The sequence below is a fragment of the Felis catus genome, chromosome D3 (genome assembly GCF_018350175.1).
Source record: "Felis catus isolate Fca126 chromosome D3, F.catus_Fca126_mat1.0, whole genome shotgun sequence".
NCBI classification, from domain to species: Eukaryota; Metazoa; Chordata; class Mammalia; order Carnivora; family Felidae; genus Felis; species Felis catus.
This window is the reverse complement of record NC_058379.1, coordinates 22189190-22210225: the sequence shown is the minus strand read 5'-3', so window position 1 is coordinate 22210225 and position 21036 is coordinate 22189190. Positions and strand designations below refer to the sequence as shown.

Genomic DNA, 21036 nt, shown 5'->3' with positions numbered 1-21036 from the left:
CTCTGGGAAGAGTGTGATAGCAGCATTAAAATTTTTATTTTTAATTTTGAAATAACTTATACTGTGGTTTGGAGAGTTTCCAGAGTTTTCATGGTGAACATGTGGAGATATGGGGACAGTGGCATGCTCAGAGAGCGTGGAAACTCTACACTCTTTTCCTATTTATCTCTTCCATCTGGCTATTCCTGTGTTGTGTACTTTTAAAATAAACTGGTGATCTACAAAGAAGAAAGAGGAGGAGGAGAAGGAGGAGGAGAAGGAAGAAGAATAAAGAAGAAAGAAAGAAGGAAGAATGAAGGAAGGAAGGAAGGAAGAGGAGGAGGAGAAGAAAAAGGAGGAGGAGGAAGAGGAGGAGGAGGAGGAGGAGGAAGAGGCGGAACAGGAGGAGGAGGAGTCTTATAGAAAAGTTCAAGTATCCATCATCTAGCTTCCCCTAATGTTAATATCTTATCTCAGCAAAGTACAATTATCAAAACCAGAAAATTAACATGATATGATACTATTAACTAAACCTCCAGCTTTATTCATATTTCACAAGTTTTTCTCTAATGTCTTTTTCTATCTTGTAATCCAATCTAGAATCCTACATTGCATTTAGTGAATTTCTATATCTGTGATCACATCTACTTTTATTAAAGAAGATCTGTCCCTTCTCCCCCATTTATTTATCCCTTCAACTATTTGCTTATATCAGCATGAACTCAGGGGTATTTATTTTAGTTGATGGGTTGTAATCCAATACAATAGCCACTGGATAACTTCCAGCCTACTCTGATACCACACAGTGGCCTGGCTTCCATATCCCATCTCATACCAGGTACTTCTATTCCCCGTTTTCCATAGGAATTTCTGTAACTCTTGGCCACCTCTGCTTCTTTCCTAACATTAGGCCTAGGAGGCCCACTGTTTTAGTTTTGAGATAAAAGTCTAAATCCTAACATAACCCACAAAGTATTGCATCTGGCCCCTATGTAATTTTCTAGCTTCACCTTTTTCTCATTCACTCTGTTGTTCTCAATGCTCTTACTACACGGAAACTTTTCTTCTTTTTTGAAACCTGTAAAGTTCACCTTGCCTTATGTTCTTTGCCCTTTCTGTTCCCCCTGCCTAGAATGGTCACCACCTCCCCGCCTTCTTTTTGAGCTGAGCCATAGTGGCCTTTTTTGGTTAGTTACTGTATTGTTTAGCACCTGAACAGCCTCTAGCCAAAAAGTCCTTGAATCAAAAAGGGCAGGCTTCCAACAGGTATGCTCATCTTTGCCAGTTTTGTTAATTAGAAGGAGTTTTCTTCAAGTAGAACATGTCAGCACCTAGGAGCGGGACTTTTCCTCAAGTATAAACTATGTCATCTTCTCTAAGGAATGTAGCCAAAGCAGGAGGAAATTGGAAAAGGCATAAGCTGTTCACATAAAAGCTGAATGTCTTGTTGAGTGTCAAGTCATTTGACTTTATAACTGGTAGAAGAATCAAGAAAATAACATGAGGAACAACCAGCATCAAAGGGCAGCAGAATTTGCCAAATGAGCTTCTGCCACTGGCTGTGTTACATGCTGACCACCAATTGCTCTTCCTTTTCCAATACTCTCTGTGAAAAGAGATTTGGTATGTTGTGAGGGTTCCAAATTTCCTTTAAGTATGTGAAGGACTAAGTTAGGTAGATCCAGTCATGATGGTTGGATCTGTTTTTAGACATTGGTCACAGTTGGAAATGGCCTGCACTTCAGTCACTTCCATTTCCCCTTACTTTGGTACCATCAGCTCCATAATCTTATAACCAGCAAAGGTTATAAGGTCATGTCCGTCATGAGGCAGCACTGTGTTAGTCCCGCCATTGCCTTCTTCCCATTTGTTGTGGGGCCAGAAGAGTGTGGTGGCATCCTTGCTCTGTGGATCTCTGTTCCTAGGTCACTCCTGGCAGGGTGTGCCTCCAAATCCACCCTCTGGGGTTCTGGGTCTCTAATCTCAGTTTCAGTGGTATTTGCCATCCTGCTCCAGCTCTGTGGTTCTGAGACTTAGTGGAAGGAGGCTGGGTTGGAGTTAGTGGTCTGTGCTGCCTCACAGGTCTCTAGACAGTCACCCTTATCCATTTCCTCATGTCTGCAAGGGCTTAACCCACAGCCAGCATGCCCTGCAGTTGGCACTAATGCGGGCCCTCCTCCCTTTGCTATCTCCCCACTGAGCGCCCCTCAGCCAAGCCCCTACCAGTCAATCCCATCAGGCATTATCTCCCTGCTCTGACTCCAGGGACTCTCTCAGTTCTAAGGGTCTGAGGTTCTGAGGATTTGCCTTGAGCAGTCTAGAGGTATTGAGTTTGGGAGCCTCACCCCATACCTTCTCTTGCATCCTACAGAAATCAGGGTGAAATGGCCCACACCTGTCGTGGCACCATCAACCTGTCCACCGCGCACTTTGACACGGAGGACTCTTGCAGTATCGTGCTGACCAGTGGGGCAAGGACCTACCACCTCAAGGCCAGCTCGGAGGTAGAGCGGCAGCAGTGGATCACCGCCCTGGAGCTGGCCAAGGCCAAGGCTGTCTGCATGATGAGCAGCCACTCAGGTAGTGAGCACTTGGTGAGCGGGTATACATGCAGTGTCATGGATCCAGAGAGAGTGGGACTTGAAAGTGTTTGGGGGGTGGTGGTGACCAGGAGACCCAGGCTAGTCCAGACCAACCCTGGAAGGTTGGGATATGTGTTTACCCTTCCCATTCAACTCTGTGTGTCCTCAGCAATGAGATGCTTAGGTGGTCAAGGTTGGGTGGACAGGTCTTGGGATAGAAATATTTGTGATGAGGAGGGCTGTGTGTATCTTTCTTTGGGCAAGTATGGTTCCTAGATTTTAACAGAACCTTCAGATGCTGCAGTGAGTGAGATCCAGAAGCAGCAGCAGAGGTGGGAGTCCAGGATCATGTACCTGTGGCGTGGGCCAGACTTTTTCCCAGGCCCATTATGGAGATTGAAAGCTATTTAGCCAGAGCTGTTGTCTTTGCTGAGGTGGTAGACCAGCTCAGATATCCTGAGCAAGACATTTAATTGTTTAATACCTGCATTTATTTTTTTTAATATGTCATGTCTTTATGTGATTCATAAACCAGAAGTTTCAAAAGCACATGCAGTGACACCTGCCCTTGACTCTTGTTCCCAGACAACCACCCTATTATCCCTCCCAGAGGCAACCAGACCTACCTTGTGTCTTTTACATATTTATTAAAATTGGTATTTATTTTAAAATAAATGCAGTCTTCCACTTTCCTTCTTTCCACTTAGCAATATATCTTGGAATTTCTTCCCTATCAGTACATAAAAAGCTTCCTCCTTGTTTTTACAGCAGTATAGTACTTTGTTGTATGGATATATCATAGTTTATTTAACCCAAAACCTGTTGATGAACATTGAGGTTGTTTATTTTGCTATGACATGCTGTACTGCAATGAGTAATCTTGCATTTTGTTTCACATTCGTAAAAGTATAAATGAAGTATACATTCTAGAAAGTAGGGTTGCTGGGTTAATAACAGTGTGCCTTTGTAATTCTGAGAGATTGTCAAGCTAACTTCCATAGGGGTTGTAATATCAGATGACTGTAGCAGTGTGTGAGAATGTCTGCCTCCCATAGCCGTGTCCACCCAGAGTGATAGCAAATGTTTCTGATGGGTGAAAACTAGGTCCACACACACTCAGGGAGGAGATATTGGGAAGCTGTAACTCTTCTGAAGTTAAAGCAAAATGGTGTGTGCTTTCTCAGACCTATGTGGGGTTCTTTTAGGAAGGCAGGGCTCCATGTGAGAACAAATCACAGCCTCTCCGCTCCAGGATTATCTCACAGGCTGGTTGGGGAGACATTGAGTCCTATGGAAGGAGCTCTAGCACAAAACAGGATGAGAGGGACTGGTAATGTCAGTCACCATGCCCCATACCTGGTCTATTGTATTGGGGTCTCTCCCAGCACTAGCTTCTCAGTGCACATTGATGGTCATTTAATATCATTCTGACCTTCTCTTTTGGTCTCACATATTTGGAGCATGGATTCCCCCTTACCCCCGGTGATTTTTCCTTGGGATCATCACTCATGTGACTCTGGTGTGTCAACAGTGATGCTAATTTTGACACAGGATCCCCAAGATACCACTCCATTTCTCAGTGAAGGAGGGTTTTGGAGCCATTTCAGGCATGGGCTGTGCTGGGACCCCCAATAGGACCTGTGCTTTCTGTTTGGAGGTCTATGGAAAGCCACTGTGGTGGATGACATGGTGGGTGGTGTGGCTGGTGGTGTGGATGACATGGCTCAAGACACGCATTGGCTAAGTTTAGGAGCACTGATGGTCATGGAAGAATGAGTTTCCTCTTTCTAGCTTCTCGTGAGTAAAATAAAATGAAATAATTAAAATGATTGTTTCATAAATTCAGCAAAGTCGCAGGATACAAAATTAATGTACAGAAATCAGTTGCATTCTTATACAGTAATAATGAAGCAGCAGAAAGACAAATAAAGAAACTGATCCCACTCACAATTGCACCAAGAATCATTAAATACCTAGGAATAAATCTAACCCAAGATGTAAAGGATCTGTATGCTGAAAACTATAGAAAGCTTATGAAGGAAATTGAAGAAGATATGAAGAAATGGAAAAACATTCCATGCTCATGGATTGGAAGAATAAATATTGTTAAAATGTCAACACTACCCAAAGCAATCTACATATTCAATGCAATCCCAATCAAAATTGCACCAGCATTCTTCTTGAAGCTAGAACAAGCAATCCTAAAATTTGTATGGAACCACAAAAGACCCCAAATAGCCAAAGTAATATTGAAGAAGAAGACCAAAGCAGGAGGCATCACAATCCCAGACTTTAGCCTCTACTACAAAGCTGTAATCATCAAGACAGCATGGCATTGGTACAAAAACAGATAGACCAATGCAATAGAATAGAGACTCCAGAACTGGACCCACAAAAGTATGGCCAACTAATCTTTGACAAAGCAGGAAAGAATATCCAATGGAAAAAAAGACAGTCTCTTTAACAAATGGTGCTGGGATAACTGGACAGCAACATGCAGAAGAATGAAACTAGACCACTTTCTTACACCATTCACAAAAATAAACTCAAAATGGATGAAGGACCTGAATGTGAGACAGGAAACCATCAAAACCATAGAGGAGAAAGCAGGAAAAAAACCTCTCTGACCTCAGCCGCAGCAATTTCTTACTTGACACATCCCCAAAGGCAAGGGAATTAAAAGCAGAAATGAACTATTGGGACCTCATGAAGATAAAAAGCTTCTGCACTGCAAAGGAAACAATGAGCAAAACTAAAAGGCAATTGATGGAATGGGAAAAGATATATGCAAATGACATATTGGACAAAGGGCTAGTTTCCAAAATCTATAAAGAACTCACCAAACTCCACACCTGAAAAAAAAAATAATCCAGTGAAGAAATGGGCAGAAGATATGAATAGACACTTCTCTAAAGAAGACATCCAGATGGCCAACAGGCACATGAAAAGATGCTCAATGTCACTCCTCATCAGGGAAATACAAATGAAAACCACACTGAGATATCACCTCATGTCAGTCAGAGTGGCTAAAATGAACAAATCAGGAGACTATAGATGCTGGAGAGGATGTGGAGAAATGGGAACTCTCTTGCACTGTTGGTGGGAATGCAAACTGGTGCAGCCGCTCTGGAAAACAGTGTGGAGGTTCCTCAAAAAATTAAAAAAAGACCTACCCTATGATCCAGCAATAGCACTGCTAGGAATTTACCCAAGGGATACAAGAGTGCTGATGCATAGGGGCACTTGTACCCTAATGTTTATGGCAGCACTCTCAACAATAGCCAAATTATGGAAAGAACCTAAATGTCCATCAACTGATGAATGGATGAAGAAGTTGTGGTTTATATATACAATGGAATACTACTTGGCAATGAGAAAGAATGAAATGTGGCCCTTTGTAGCAATGTGGATGGAACTGGAGAGTGTGATGCTAAATGAAATAAGTCATACAGAGAAAGACAGATACCATATGTTTTCACTCTTATGTGGATCCTGAGAAACTTAACGGAAGACCATGGGGGAGGGGAAAGGGGGGGAAAGTTACAGAGGGAGGGAGGCAAACCATAAGAGACTCTTAAAAACAGAATAAACTGAGGGTTGATGGGTGGTGGGAGGGAGGGGAAAGTGGGTGATGGGTATTGAGGAGGGCACCTGTTGGGATGAGCACTGGGTGTTGTATGGAAACCAATTTGACGAATAAACTTCGTATTAAAAAAAAAAGAAAAAAATAATTGAATCATATTCTAGGAACCTTCTGAAAATAACGTAGCAGGTAGTATTTATTGGATTCATCATTCTGGAACAATTTTCCTGGGACAGCCAATGGACAGAGTTTCTTCTGCACCTGGGGTGGAAGTACTTGTTAACTCAGCTGGGAAGTGCTAGTAATTTCTAAGCCTGGACTTCCTCTAAGAGGGTTGGGACCCCTGAGGGAGTTGCCTCAGGCTCACCTTCCTTCGTTTCATACCCCTTAGGCATGGTCAGGGGCTGGAGACATAGCACATGTCTTGTGTTCCCAAGGGGTTAGCCTCCTGGGTAGGGACATAGGGCAAACATTCAGGTACAATTCAAGGTAGCACTTGCTATGTGTTAATCAGAAATGGTAGGATTCCTCTCCTTTTGGTGTTTTGAAACATAAATGAACTAACGCATGTGAAGGTGAAGACTTCAAAAAGGTACTGTGCTTTTATAAAAAGGTTGGGGTTACCTGATTATTTCTTGAGAAAGAGTTCTTGTGGTGGCATCTCTGCAAGGCAATATCTTTCTCCCACAGTTCTCAGGCTGATGTTAAAGAGTTGTGGTTTGCAACTTTTCACATGGGGTCAGATTCAGGTAACCCCAAATAAGGAAAGACAGCCTAGTGTGGTTCTCCTTGACTCTGGCTCATAGCTACCAGCTGGGTCAAGAGCATAGATGGTGCTCCAGATGGACCCCCTTCAGGTCATCCCAAGGCCTATCTGTCCCTTCCTAGGCTATGGACTATCTCTCATCCATCAGGAAGCCTACTCTCTAGCTTTTCTGCCACCCCTCACAACCCCAGTCCAGGCACCATCCCCTCTTACCTGAATGTCTGAAAACCTCCTCACTGTCTTCCTGCTTTCAGTCAGTTCCCCAAACAGCAGGCAAAATGACATGTTAAAAAGTGGGAATCTGATCATATCACTGCATTACTTACACCTCTTGAGTGCTATAAACCAACTAGACTTAACAAACATATACAGAACACTCACCCAACAACGGTGGGACACACATACTCTTCTCAAGTGCATGTAGAAAGTTCTCCATGATACACTAAATGTTAGGCCACAAAACAAGTCTCCATAAGTTTAAGAAGATTGAAATCATACAAAGTATCTTTTCTAACCACAGTGAAATGAAACTAGAAATCAATTACAGAAGAAAATTAAAAAATATGTAGATATTAAATAACACACTCTTGAACAACCCTTGATTCAAAGATGAAATCACAAGGAAATTAAAAAAATACTTTGAGAAGAATGAAAATGAAAACACAACATGCCATAATTTATGGGATACAGCAAAAGCAGTACTCAGAGGGAAATTTATAGCTATAAAATAACATTTAAAAAGACAGAAAATCTCAAATCAGTAATCAAGCTTTACATCTTACATTTTAAGGAAGACCAAACTAAACCCAAAACTAGTAGAAGGAAGGAAACAACAAATATCAGAGTTGAGATAAATGAAATAGAGAATAGAAAAATAATTAAAAAAATCAATGAAACTAAAAGTTGCTTCTTTAAGGTGATCAACAAAGTTGGCAAACCTTCCACTAGACTGACTAGGAAAAAAAGAGAGAAGACTCAAATTACTAAAATCAGAAATGAAAGTGAGGACATTACTGCTGACATTACAGAAATAAAAGGGATTATAAAACAATACTATGAACAATTGTACACCAATAAATTAGGCTACATAGATGAAATGGACAAATTCCTAGAAACACACAAGTTACTAAACCAACTAAAGAAGAAACAGAAAATCTTAGCAGTTCTGTAATAAGAGATTGAATCAGTCCTCAAAAGTCTCCCAACAAAGAAAAGCCCAGGACTAGATGGTTTCACTGATGAATTCTACTAAACATTTATTTATTTTTTTTCAGTATATGAAATTTATTGTCAAATTGGTTTCCATACAACACCCAGTGCTCATCCCAAAAGGTGCCCTCCTCAATACCCATCACCCACCCTCCCCTCCCTCCCACCCCCAATCAACCCTCAGTTTGTTCTCAGTTTTTAACAGTCTCTTATGCTTTGGCTCTCTCCCACTCTAACCTCTTTTTTTTTTTTCCTTCCCCTCCCCCATGGGTTTCTGTTAAGTTTCTCAAGATCCACATAAGTCTACTAAACATTTAAAGAAGAATTAATACCAGTCTTTCTCAAACTCTTCCAAAAAAATTAAGGGGAGGGAAACACTTTCTAACTTATTCTGTGAGTCTGCCCCTATACCAAAGCCAAACAAAGGCATCACAAGAAAGGAAAACTATAGACCATTATCCCTTATGAATATAGATTCAACATCTCAACCCCTCAACTCCTCAACACAATACTGGCAAACAAAATCCAACAGCATATCAAAAGGATTATACACCATGACCATGTGGGATTTATCCCAGGAATTGCAAGGGCAGTTCAACATAAGAAACCAATCAATATAGTATACTTCACTGATTGAAGGAAAAAATCCTCACTTATGTGATCATCTCAATTGATGCAGAAAAAGGATTTGACAAAATCTAACACCCTTTCTTCATAAAAACATCAGCAAATATGATGAAGGCCATTTATGAAAAACCCACAGCTGGCTTCATATTCAATGGTAAAAAAACTGAAGTTTTCCCCTAAGATGAGGAACAAGACAAGGATCCCCATTTTCACCATGGCTATTCAACATTGTACTTGAAGTTCTAGACAAGAAAAGGAAACAAAAGGAAAAATTGGAAAGGAAGAAGTAAAACTTTCTATTGGCACATAGATGATACAATTCTACATATAGAAAATGCCAAAGAATCCACAAAAAAACCCTATGAGAGCTAATAAACAAATTCAGCAAAGCTGCAGGGCACAAGACCAACAAATATCACTTATATTTCTATATACCCACAATGAACAATCCAAAAAAAAGAGATTAAGAAAACAATTTCCTTTAAGCATCATCACAAATAAATTCTGAAGAGTAAATTTAACCAAGAATATGAAATTTCACTGAAAACTTAAAAAATTTTTAAATTAAAAAAATTACTGAAAGAAATTAATGAAAACCTAAATAAATGGAAAGACATCTGTGTTCATGGATTGGAAGACTTAATATTACTAAGACAACAATACAACCCAAAGCAATGTATAGATTCAGTATAATCCATATCAAAATTACAATGACCTTTTTTCTTAGAGGTAGAAAAAAACATTCCAGGGAACCCAAAGTAGTCAAAACAATCTTAGAAAGGAAGACAAAGTTAAGAGAACTCTTTTCAACATCAAAACTTACTATAAAGCTAGTTTACTATAAATCAAAACTGTATGGTACTGACCTAAGGACAGACATACAGATGAATGAAATAAAATTAAGAGTCTAGAAATAAACTATACATCTATGATCAATGGATTTTCAGCGAGGGTACCAAGGTCATTCAATGGAGAAAGGATAGTCTCTTCAACAAAGGTGCTGAGATGGCTGGATGTCCACATGTAAAAGAATGAAGTTAGACTCCTACCTCACTCCATATACAAAGACTTAACTCAAATGCATCAAAGACCTAAATATAAGGGCCCAAACCATAATACCCGAAGGAAGAAAAAGGAGTAAATCTTCATGACCTTGGGTTTGGCAGTGGTTGTTTAGATATAACACCAAAAGCACAGGCAGCCAAAGACAAAAAAAAAAAAAAATACATAAATTACACCTTATCAAAATTTAAAACTTTTGTGCATCTAAGGACATTTATTAAGAAAGGGAAAAGACAACTCACAGAATGGGAGAGAATATTTGCAAGACATGTTTTTGATGAGGCTAGTATCCAGAATATTAGTGGGCAGAGTACTTGAATAGACATTTCCTCAAAGAAGACACAAATGGCCAATAAACACATGAAAAGATAATCAACATTGTTAGTCATTAAGAAAATGAAAATCTGAACCACGAAATACCACTTCACACCTATTAGGATGGCTATTATCAAAACAAAAACAAAAACCCAACAACAAAACAATGGAAAGTAAGCATTGACAGGGATATGGAAGATAGGAACCCTCATACATTGCCAGTAGGAATGTAAAATAGTGCAGCTACTATGGAAAATGTTCTAGTGCTTTCTCACTGAGTTAAGCATAATTACCCCTATGATACTAGCACTTCCACTCCATTCAGTGGAAAGAACTGAACACTGAAAGAACTGAAAACACGTTTTCAAGCAAAAAAGAACTGAAAACATGTTTTCAAATAAAAACTTGTACATGAATGTTAATAGCATCACTATCCACAAGAGCCAAAAGGTGAACATAGCCCAAATGTCCATCATCAGATGAATGAATGAATAAGTGTGGTATGTCCATTCAGTGGAATATTACTGAGCAAGGAAAAGGGACGAAGTACTAATGCATGCTATGACATGGATGAACCTTGAACACACGTTAAGAAGACAGATACAGAAGGCCATATGTTTTATGATTCTGTTCACATGAAATGTCCACAATAGGCAAGTCCAGAGAGACAGAAAGCAGAGTAGTGGTTGCCAGGAACTGGGGAAAGAGGTTGAGAAGTGTCTGCTTAGTGGGTACAGGATTTCTTTTTGGGTAGTGAAAATGTTGTGATGGTTGCACAACATTGTGAATGTACTAAATATCACTGAATTATATATGTAAAATGTTTAAAATGTTAAATGTTATGTATATTTTACCACACACACACACAGTAATCTCAGGTGGCTTGTCAGTGCTCTTAGGGTAAAATCTGAGCTCCTTATGCTGTATGACAGTCTATGGCCTCCTTCCCCGCCTGTCTCCCTCCTCACTATACTCAGCTCCTGCCTCAGGACCTTTGTACTCGTTGGCCTTTCTTCTCTGCCTAGAATACTCCTGCTCCTACTCTTGGCCTGCCTGGCTTTCATCCTTCAGGTCTCAGCTTAATAACACTTCAGAGTGTTTTAAGTTGTTCCCTTCTTAGGACAGCTTCATGACAGAATCCTTGTTATTTTCTCCACTGCAATTTTTCATTATTAGTTGACTGACTTGTTTATTTACTTATTATCCATCCTTTTCACAAAACCTTAGTTCCTCCAGGGCAGAGAGATCCTGTGTATCTTGTTTCCATGGTGACCTCAGGGCCCACCACTGGGCTTGGCACTGGAGGATCTGTTGTGGGACCAGTGTGCAGAGCAGCCAGGACACCCTTGTCCATGCTAGAATCATCTTTGGAGAGGAGGATTGGAGAGGAGGATTGGGGTGTTGTGGTTTCTCTATACCTGTCACCACTAGAACAGATGAAGGAACTGATGACGTTTAATCTGGAGAAGGGAAGGCCAGGTAGAGCCTACTCATATTGAAAATTTGAAGTGTCAGAGAATGTGAATAAGGATGCAGACCTGTGTTTCTGTTTTTGTTTTTGTTTTTGTGGCACTGGAAGACATAAGCAGAACCTGTGGAGAAAGGGGTGAGACCGATTTCTGCTTAGTCTGGGAAACAGATCAGTGGACTACAAAAGGGAAAGTGTTGGTAGGGGACATGATGGGAGGTTCCAGCACAGAGCTGGGCTGGGGCTGGGGGTCCCAAAGGTATTCATGACTCCAAGGTTGTCTTTCTGGGCTACTTTGTGTTTCTTTTGCCATTCACTTTCCAAATTTGGTAGAATGTTCTGTGGTACTATGGACAGGGTGCTGAGTCAAGGAGGGTCAGATCTGACCTTGGGCAAGTCACTGTGTCCCTTGGGACCTCACTCTATCTATAAAATGGGTGGTTGGCAAGGCTTTTCTGTGAGCTCCCATCCAGCTCTGGGGCCTTGGTCAAACCAGTGAATATTTCTGAGTTCCAGATTCCTCATCTTTCGCACTCCTGCTCAGTTGCCAGGAGGATTACGTGATAACACATGGGAGGTGTGTACTGCTATGGGTGCTAGTAATTCCATTCATCCCAGCACTGTTGTTGGGGAGTGTGCCCCAGCACTCATAAATCATCCTGCCCACAGCTGGTAGTAAGTGATATGACAGAATCAACCGCAGAAGGTCAAGCACCCCAGGGTGTTTGAAAAGGGAAGGGGAAAAATGTTCTTTCACAGTCTTAAAATGACCTACCTCCAACAGCATGAAATGTGGCACAGCAGCCCCAGGGGGCTGCATCTCTGAGAAGGCAGCTGTCCTCCCCTCTGGGTGGGGACATGTCACTGGTGGATGCAGAGGGACGAGTCATGATCACCTTGGGGGTATGCCTGCACCTCCTAAAGAAGTGTCTGTGTCAGTCAGGAGTGTGGGTGCTGTGACAGTGGCCCTTCCCCTGCCAGCCCTGCCCTAGCTGTGGACCTTCTGCAGAGCCCAGGACCTGGACACACTCCTGGAGCCCACCCCTCAGCTGTGCATATCTGCCCCTGCTCTCTGTAGAAGTAACTGATCTCTTGGGCACCTGAAACTTGGCCTTTTGAGCTCTTCCAGTTTTTTTAAATATTAATCTATATTTTTATTTGCTATCTTTGTAAATATTCTTGAGTATATTGGAATATTGTATTCTTCAGTATATTGGTATATTGGAATATTCTTCCAGTTTTATATTTCTGGCTTTAACCTGCCAGTTGTCTAAAATGAGCAAAAGTTGGGGGCACCTGGCTGGTTCAGTCAGTAGAGCACGCACCTCTCAATTTCAGAGTTGTAAGTTCAAGCCCATGCTGGGCATGGAGCCTACTTAAAAAAAAAAAAAAAAAAGATTAAAATGGGCAAAAGGAGGGAACCACCTATTTCCAGGCCACAATAATTTTTATTATATAAAAAATAACCCCTAATAGACCTCTGCACAGTATGTGCTCTTGTATATTAACATTTCAGAGGGAATGGATGTCATTCAAATGGCACAGTCCTACATGAACTCAAACTTTATGAACGAGGCGTGACAGTTCCCATGGAGGTTAGAGTAATTTGCAGGTGAGTTAGCACAGTGTAAGGTAGGAGGCTGTCACCACTGGGATGGGTGGGAGAGGGGAACAAAGTCAGGGAAGGTCACTTGTAGGAGCTGAGACCTGAGCTGGGTTTTGAGGGACAGAGAAGAGCTTGAAATATGGAGATGGAGGTGAGGAGAGAAGGGAAGAAGGAAGACTATCCAGGCGTGGGAATGTCTGAAGCAGAGGGGAGGATGTGTTCAGAGACTGTGGGGGTTCTCTGTGGCTGGGGACACGGCATGCATTTGGGCTGCATCGTCCCTCAGCCTGGCAGTCACCAAGGGGAGGTTTGAGAACAGTCTGGTAGGGGTGGGCTTGGGAATATCTGGGGCTAGGGCCTCCATCTGGCTGTGTGCACAGGGCTCCTAAAGGGAGAGTTTAGCCAGGAGGACTGACTGGTTCAGCAGTCAGAGCACAGAAGCCACGTGCCCGTCCCAGGAGGCCTGAGCACCTTTGGTCAGTGGCAGAATCCCCCATACAGCAGAATGACCTTTTTGCCCAGGGACCTTGCATCAGAAGATTTGAATACTTCAGTTATTTGTACCCCTTTGAAAAAGGGTTTGGCTAACAGCTATCATTGGGCTTTTCCTGGGCAAGGTCCTATTTGCCTGCAAATTACTTACACATATTTCAAATTATCACAAGGATTTGGAAGCACTGAAGCATCATGTCCTGTCAAATGCCCTAAAATCCAATGGCCTTTTCTCCAATCAATGTTAGATTTCTTCCTTTTTGCTTAGTGAAGGCTCTTACACTACCTCTTACCTATGTATCTGGGGTTCCTTGTTTGAGTTTACTTGTCCTTATTTGTCACACCCAAATACTATGTCACATTGATCAGGTCCCAAGAGATCAGAAGCACACAGCACTTACAAAAATGACATTGACACAGTTGTCAAATCTTTCTTTCTGTTATGTGGGGGGAAAAAAGATTTTTATTTTAATCTTTTGTAAATAATCACTAAAGAAATGGATTTTTAGCCAAAAATTGGGCAGACTTCCCCAAGTGCACGAGGGGATGCTCAAACTCCCTAGATGTTGTTTTTTCATTTAATGCTCCCTCATTTTATAGTTGCTTTTTATTGTGGACTCTAGAAGCCTTCTTTTCTGTCTGTGAAAGAAAGAAAGTAGTACAGTAACATGAGGTTTCTTGAAGCCTAAATGTTTCTTATACGCTAAAGTGCATGCATATGTCACGCAGGGCTCTTGATTGGTGTCCCCTTGGGTCCTGGGGGCTGGGCCATGTGTGGGGAAGTCAGAGATGAGCAGGCACAGGCTTGGACCCAGCCTTGGAGGAGCTCTCTGGCTGGGGTTGAGAGTAGGCAGCCATGGTGCCCCTGACCCATTGGAGGTTGAGATGAGCTATGCCTGAAGGCAGAGTGAGAAGGAGGCCAAGGACACAGGGATACATGCCCCAGAACCCATTGTGGGAAAAGGGAGCTGGCATTGGACTAAGTGGCAGCCCAGCCTAGGCCAGTACTCCCAAAGGAGGGGACAGAGGATATGGGATGAGAGAGGCAAGCTGAGCCCCCCTATCAGATGGGGCAGGTTGAGGAGCCTTTCACAAGGGAACAGTGGAAGGAAGGATTACAGGACAGGGCCACCGTCAGGAGGACACTTGAACTGAGAGCAACAGCAGGCATGGATGTGGGGTCCACCCTGATGGTGTACTCTGAGCTCTGCCCCTCGCTGACTCCAGGCCACATGGTTCACTTCTCTCCAGCCTTTGCTTTCCCATTGGGTCCTGGCCTTCTGGCTGCTATACCTGGTCCCTTTGGCCTGCTGTGCTATAGGCAGCCAGGCCCCAAGGCTGACTATAACTTCTAAAAATGCCTCAAGGGATGAGGTCAGAAGGCCAAGACCCTACAGGACCAGTTCTTGCTAGGGCTGGGATTGCCTGCCCTGGTGGCGTGCAGCTACTGTGGCATCTCATCCACAGGACCCAGAGATGCTGTTACAGTACTCCATGTCCACGCGATGGTGATGCCTCGCAAAATATCTGTCGAGGGCAGTGCTCATTTTGGCAACTACCTTGGTTTTTAAAAAATTATTTTTAAGTTTATTTATTTATTTTGAGAGAGAGAGAGAGAGAGCACAAGAGGCAGAGGGGCAGAGAGAGGGAGAGGGGCAGAGAGAGAATCCTAAGCAGGATCTGTGCTGGTGCAGGGCTCAATCCCACAAACTGCGAGATCATGAACTAAGCCAAGATCAAGAGTCAGATGCTTAACTGAATAAGCCACCCAGGCGCCCAGGCAACTACCTTGTTTTTATTGGCTTGTTTTATTTATTTATTTATTTATTTATTTAGTCAGTCAATATATGGAATTTATTGTCAAATTGGTTTCCATACAACACCCAGTGCTCATCCCAAAAGGTGCCCTCCTCCCACCCCCCATCAACCCTCAGTTTGTTCTCAGTTTTTAAGAGTCTCTTATGCTTTGGCTCTCTCCCACTCTAACCTCTTTTTTTTTTTCCTTCCCCTCCCCCATGGGTTTCTGTTAAGTTTCTCAGGATCCGCATAAAAGTGAAAACATATGGTATCTGTCTTTCTCTGTATGACTTATTTCATTTAGCATCACACTCTCCAGTTCCATCCACGTTGCTACAAAGGGCCATATTTCATTCTTTCTCATTGCCACGTAGTACTCCATTGTGTACGTAAACCACAATTTCTTTATCCATTCATCAGTTGATGGACATTTAGGCTCTTTCCATAATTTGGCTATTGTTGAGAGTGCTGCCATAAACATTAGGGTACAAGTGCCCCTATGCATCAGTAACCTCTGTATCCCTTGGGTAAATTCCTAGCAGTGCTATTGCTGGGTCATAGGGTAGGTCTATTTTTAATTTTTTGAGGAACCTCCACACTGTTTTCCAGAGTGGCTGCACCAGTTTGCATTCCCACCAACAGTGCAGGAGGGTTCCCGTTTCTCCACATCCTCTCCAGCATCTATAGTCTCCTGATTTGTTCATTTTGGCCACTCTGACTGGCGTGAGGTGGTATCTGAGTGTGGTTTTGATTTGTATTTCCCTGATGAGGAGCGACGTTGAGCATCTTTTCATGTGCCTGTTGGCCATCTGGATGTCTTCTTTAGGGAAGTGTCTATTCATGTTTTCTGCCCATTTCTTCACTGGCTTATTTGTTTTTCGGGTGTGGAGTTTGGTGAGCTCTTTATAGATTTTGGATACTAACCCTTTGTCCGATATGTCATTTGCAAATATCTTTTCCCATCCCATTGGTTGCCTTTTAGTTTTGTTGGTTGTTTCCTTTGCTGTGCAGAAGCTTCCAAAGCTATCTACACATTCAATGCGATCCCAATCAAAATTTCACCAGCATTCTTCTTGAAACTGGAACATGCAATCCTAAAATTCATATGGAACCACAAAAGGCCCTGAATAGCCAAAGTAATTTTGAAGAAGAAGACCAAAGCAGGAGGCATCACAATCCCAGACTTTAGCCTCTACTACAAAGCTGTAATCATCAAGACAGCATGGTATTGGCACAAAAACAGACACATAGACCAATGGAATAGAATAGAAACCCCAGAACTAGACCCACAAACATATGGCCAACTAATCTTTGACAAAGCAGGAAAGAATATCCAATGGAAAAAAGACAGTCTCTTTAACAAATGGTGCTGGGATAACTGGACAGCAACATGCAGAAGATTGAAACTAGACCACTTTCTCACACCATTCACAAAAATAAACTCAAAATGGATAAAGGACCTGAAGATGAGATAGGAAACCATCAAAACCCTAGAGGAGAAAGCAGGAAAAGACCTCTCTGACCTCAGCCGTAGCAATTTCTTACTTGACACATCCCCAAAGGCAAGGGAATTAAAAGCAAAAATGAACTACTGGTACCTTATAAAGATAAAAAGCTTCTGCACAGCAAAGGAAACAACCAACAAAACTTATTGGCTTGTTTTAAATGGAGTTCTCTTTTCCTTATTTATTGTCCTTACTGCTTCTTAGGAAGAAATGAACCCACCTGTCCCTGCTATCCTCAGCCACTGTCCTCTGTTTCTCCTTTGTGCTGGAGGGCTCTTCCCTCCCTAGCCTTCTCTCTGTGCCCCTCACTTACACCGCACCCTGTGGCATACCCTGCTCCCCTCCTTGTCCTTTGTTCTTTCTTGGAGGCTCTTTTTCAGCTTCAGGGAAGCCTGTGTCAGGTGGTGGCCTGCCCCAGAAGTGCCTGACTCTTTTACGTGGAGCTGTTCTGCATGCAGGGCTCCTGCTGCTCACCTTTATCTCCTGCAACTTCACTGAAGGTTGCAAGTTCTGGCATCATCTTTGGCCATCTCTTAGGACTGTCCCCTCTCCCCCTACCCCTCACAAGTCTTCCATTGTTTTGTCATTGCTGACCATATCTTGCTGTCCCTATTACTGATCATCCCCACATCTGTCTTCAAGCTCCCGAAGACCCTTGTCCTTTGACCTCGCTGCCTTCTTCTGTCCACCCACCCTTCCCGCTATGCAGCCTTTCCCATGGGTCTCCCGTGAAGCCCCTTCCTTGCCAGGCCCTTGTTGGCCTCTTGACCTTTCAGCATATCCACCTGCTAAACCCCAATCTGGGATCATCCTGCTTGTGTACTCCTGTGGGCCTCTGCCCAGTTGCCATGGAATGCTCAAGACAACATCTACGCCTACATAGGCTGCAGCTAGTGAATGGTCAGGCTTCCCGCCTCAGGCAGCATGCCAGACAAGGGGAGCCTGGGAAGAGTGAGCACATGGAGCTCTAGGAGGCTGGTGGCTGGGGCCTCAGGTGATGTCCTGGGCAGCTGATCAGGGGACCTTCTGGCCGGGCTGGAGATGGGCAGGGCCCCATGTCACCAGAAAGAGCAGAGCTCACCAGTGTTTCAGGAGAGTCTTTCCTTCATCTCAGATTCACAAGCCTTTTCTCGTGTGTTGCTAGAAGAATCTGTGTAAGGAAGGGCATGGAGTCTTCTTGATATTCTGATGTGGAATCAGGCAACCCCAGGACTGGATGATCTGCTCTTTTAGTAGCTTCTAACTGCAGGTGTCCTTTGACTATGGAAGGCTTTATCTGATGTCTACAGCTGCCATCTAGTGGCTGAATCTTCTGAGGTTGTGCTGGGCCTGCTAGGGCTGGCTTGCACATGCGCCTTTGCTCCATCACTCATCTTTTTATTTTTTTATTTTTTATTTTTTTTCACATTTATTTATTTTTGATAGAGAGAGACAGAGCACAAGTGGGGGAGGGGCAGAGAGAGAAGGAGACACAGAATTGGGAGCAGGCTCCAGGCTCCGAGCTGCGAGCTGCGAGCTGCGAGCTGTCAGCACAGAGCCTGATATGGGGCTCGAACTCACAAACCGTGAGATCATGACCTAAGCTGAAGTCAGACGCTTAACTGACTGAGCTACCCAGTCGCCCCTCAATCACTCATCTTTTTGAAAAGGTCCCTGTGGGTTCATCAGAATGTGGTACCTCCAGGAAGAAGAACACAATCAGGAAAATGAACTTACATCGAGGCAGCCCCCTCGGTCTGAGAGGGGCTGGGGACTAGGACCAGGGTCATGCCCATCTCCAGCATTCACCTCCCCAAGCCCGTCATTCATCCAAATCCTGGCATCTTGGTGCCCCTGCTGGGATTGCTTTCCACCATCTCAGCCCTCAGGTCCAACAGGGAGCTTGGATGTGGAGCTTGTCCTCAAGCTCCTGGGCCTTGCCCTCTGATTGGCACACTCTTTCATCTTCAGATTTCCGCCTCCCTGACACAACTACCTCTGGACCCTGGGGCTCTGGCTCAGTAATTTGAAGTCAGAGGCTGGCCCTTTTCTGGTTGCCATAGTAGCTACCCTCCCAGTTCCCTTCTAGACCCTGGCTCCTCCTCCTGCAGCTGCCTTCTTCCTTTTCTCTCCCTTGCTTAGCCTGGCCCAGTATCTATCTCTCAGTTCCTCCTTGGAAGGGTCTTCCTCCCTCACCTGGTTGTCTAGCTTCTGTCACACCCACGTATCCTCTGCCTAACCGTGTGGCAGCCCAGGAACGGATAACCCTGGGCTTGAATCCTGGCTGTGCCACTTGCTAGCTGGGTCACTTTGGCAGTATTGCTTGACCACTTTGTGGCTCTGCTTCCTTACCCTCAAAGCATGTCTATTGATAAAGACCACTTACAGTTGTCAAGAGGAATAAATTAAATCATATCACAAACTGCTCAGCTCAGCAGCTTGAGTGTGGTAGCTGTTCAGTTGACAGCAGTGAGGCTGTTGCTGTTTTGGTGATGACCCTTCAGTACTGCACATTCTGCCTTCAGGCAGTATTAGTAGGGCCCCTTTGCTGAGCCAAGGTACACATGCCACACAGTCAAGCTTTAGGGTCGACCCCTCCCAACCATATAGATAGCACACCCTCAGATCCAGGGCTTCTGCTGGGCCTTTATCAGTGCCAGCCCTTCTAGGGGTTCCCCTGACAGCCTCCTTCCCTATCTTCTAGTGACTCTTGAAGTCCTTGCCACTCTACATATCCTCACTACACTCCAGAAAAAGACCTTGCCTCCTTCTCATTCCATAGAACCAAAAAGCCCACCTTCCGGACCACCTCAGCTCTCTGCCGTCAGACTTAGCAACCTCCCTGCATGCACCCCTGTGTGACTCCAAAGGGACCTGGTTACACTGCTGTTCTTTCTCTCCTGTAGCCTCAACTCCTCTCCTGGCTTCTTCCCACTGCCCCACCTGACCCACTGCCCACTGCCTTGAAACTGCCCTCATCATAGTCTTAGGTTATCTTCCAGATCTGGAAGTTGGCCAAGTGTCCTGAATGTCCTGTTTACTCCTGCCCTCCTTCACCTCTCAAATTCAGCTGTCATGAGATCCTGTGAGCACCAGCCCTGAACAGTTTTGTATCTGCCTGCTGTCCTTCACCTGTATGGCCTCTACCTTGGTTCGGCCACCTGGGTTCCCAGACTGTGGACTCGAGAGACTCCAACAGCCAGAGTAAGTCTTCTAAAATTCAGTTCAGCCCAATTCCAGTTCTGAGTAGGATGAAATGAGAATACTTCACTTTGTGCAGCTAGAAAACCTGGACAGAATGTGTGGGGGAGCTGTTTGAGCACCCTAGATGTTAAATAGCCACAAGCAGATTGGAGAAGACCATAATTTGAATTAACGCTGAACAGGTGGTGAATTTATAACTTTTTTCCTTCCAGTATTTTCCAGTCTGGACTCAGGGGAGACCTCTGAGTAAGCAGACAGAGAGAGCTCCAGGACTAGCCCTCTTGTTCAGACCCAAGTAGCAGGAAAGTTCTCCTGGAAGTGATGGTGGCAGCAGGAGCTACAGGCCCCTCAAGCTCTGAGGGGAACTCCCCTCTTCAGTAGAAAGGGCTGTGGTCCCAAGAGGGTGAGTGAGGACCTGTTGCAATCTTCTCTTTCTCCTCCCATCCACTTGGCCCCAGATGTGGGTGCAGTTATGGAAATGGGCAGGGGAGATAAGTAAATTAAGCCCCAGTGTGGGCCAGAGGACAGAAAGAGAGAGCCCTTGGGAACTGGGAAACACCAAGATATTACAGAGAGGAGCTTGGTAAAGTGACTCCATAAAGTTGTTTATGAACTTCTAGGTTCACATCCAAGCTGCACATGCATGATTCAGATCCTAAATTGCATACTTTGAGAACTGACCTAAAACCCACTTGAATACCAAGGTCCCAGTGGCCACTGGCTGGCATATATGAGGGAGCGATTCACTGCACTACAAAGGTATGGAAAAGGGAATTGACAATGAAACCATCACCAGGAGGAGTTTGATTAGAACTTATGGTTTGAACCCACCTAGGTCAATTGCCTACTAAAATGAAAATAT

General features: G+C 43.8%; 1 protein-coding gene across 2 annotated transcripts in view; it reads left to right on the top strand.

Moving 5' to 3' along the window:
• Nucleotides 1–21036, top strand: part of OSBP2 (oxysterol binding protein 2) — a 179969-nt gene that overhangs the window by 30903 nt on the left and 128030 nt on the right. For both annotated transcript variants that reach the window (XM_019814768.3, XM_019814769.3), the window contains exon 2: nt 2351–2559. In XM_019814768.3, the coding sequence (XP_019670327.1) occupies nt 2351–2559 (209 nt within the window). The remainder of the gene's footprint in view (nt 1–2350; nt 2560–21036) is intronic.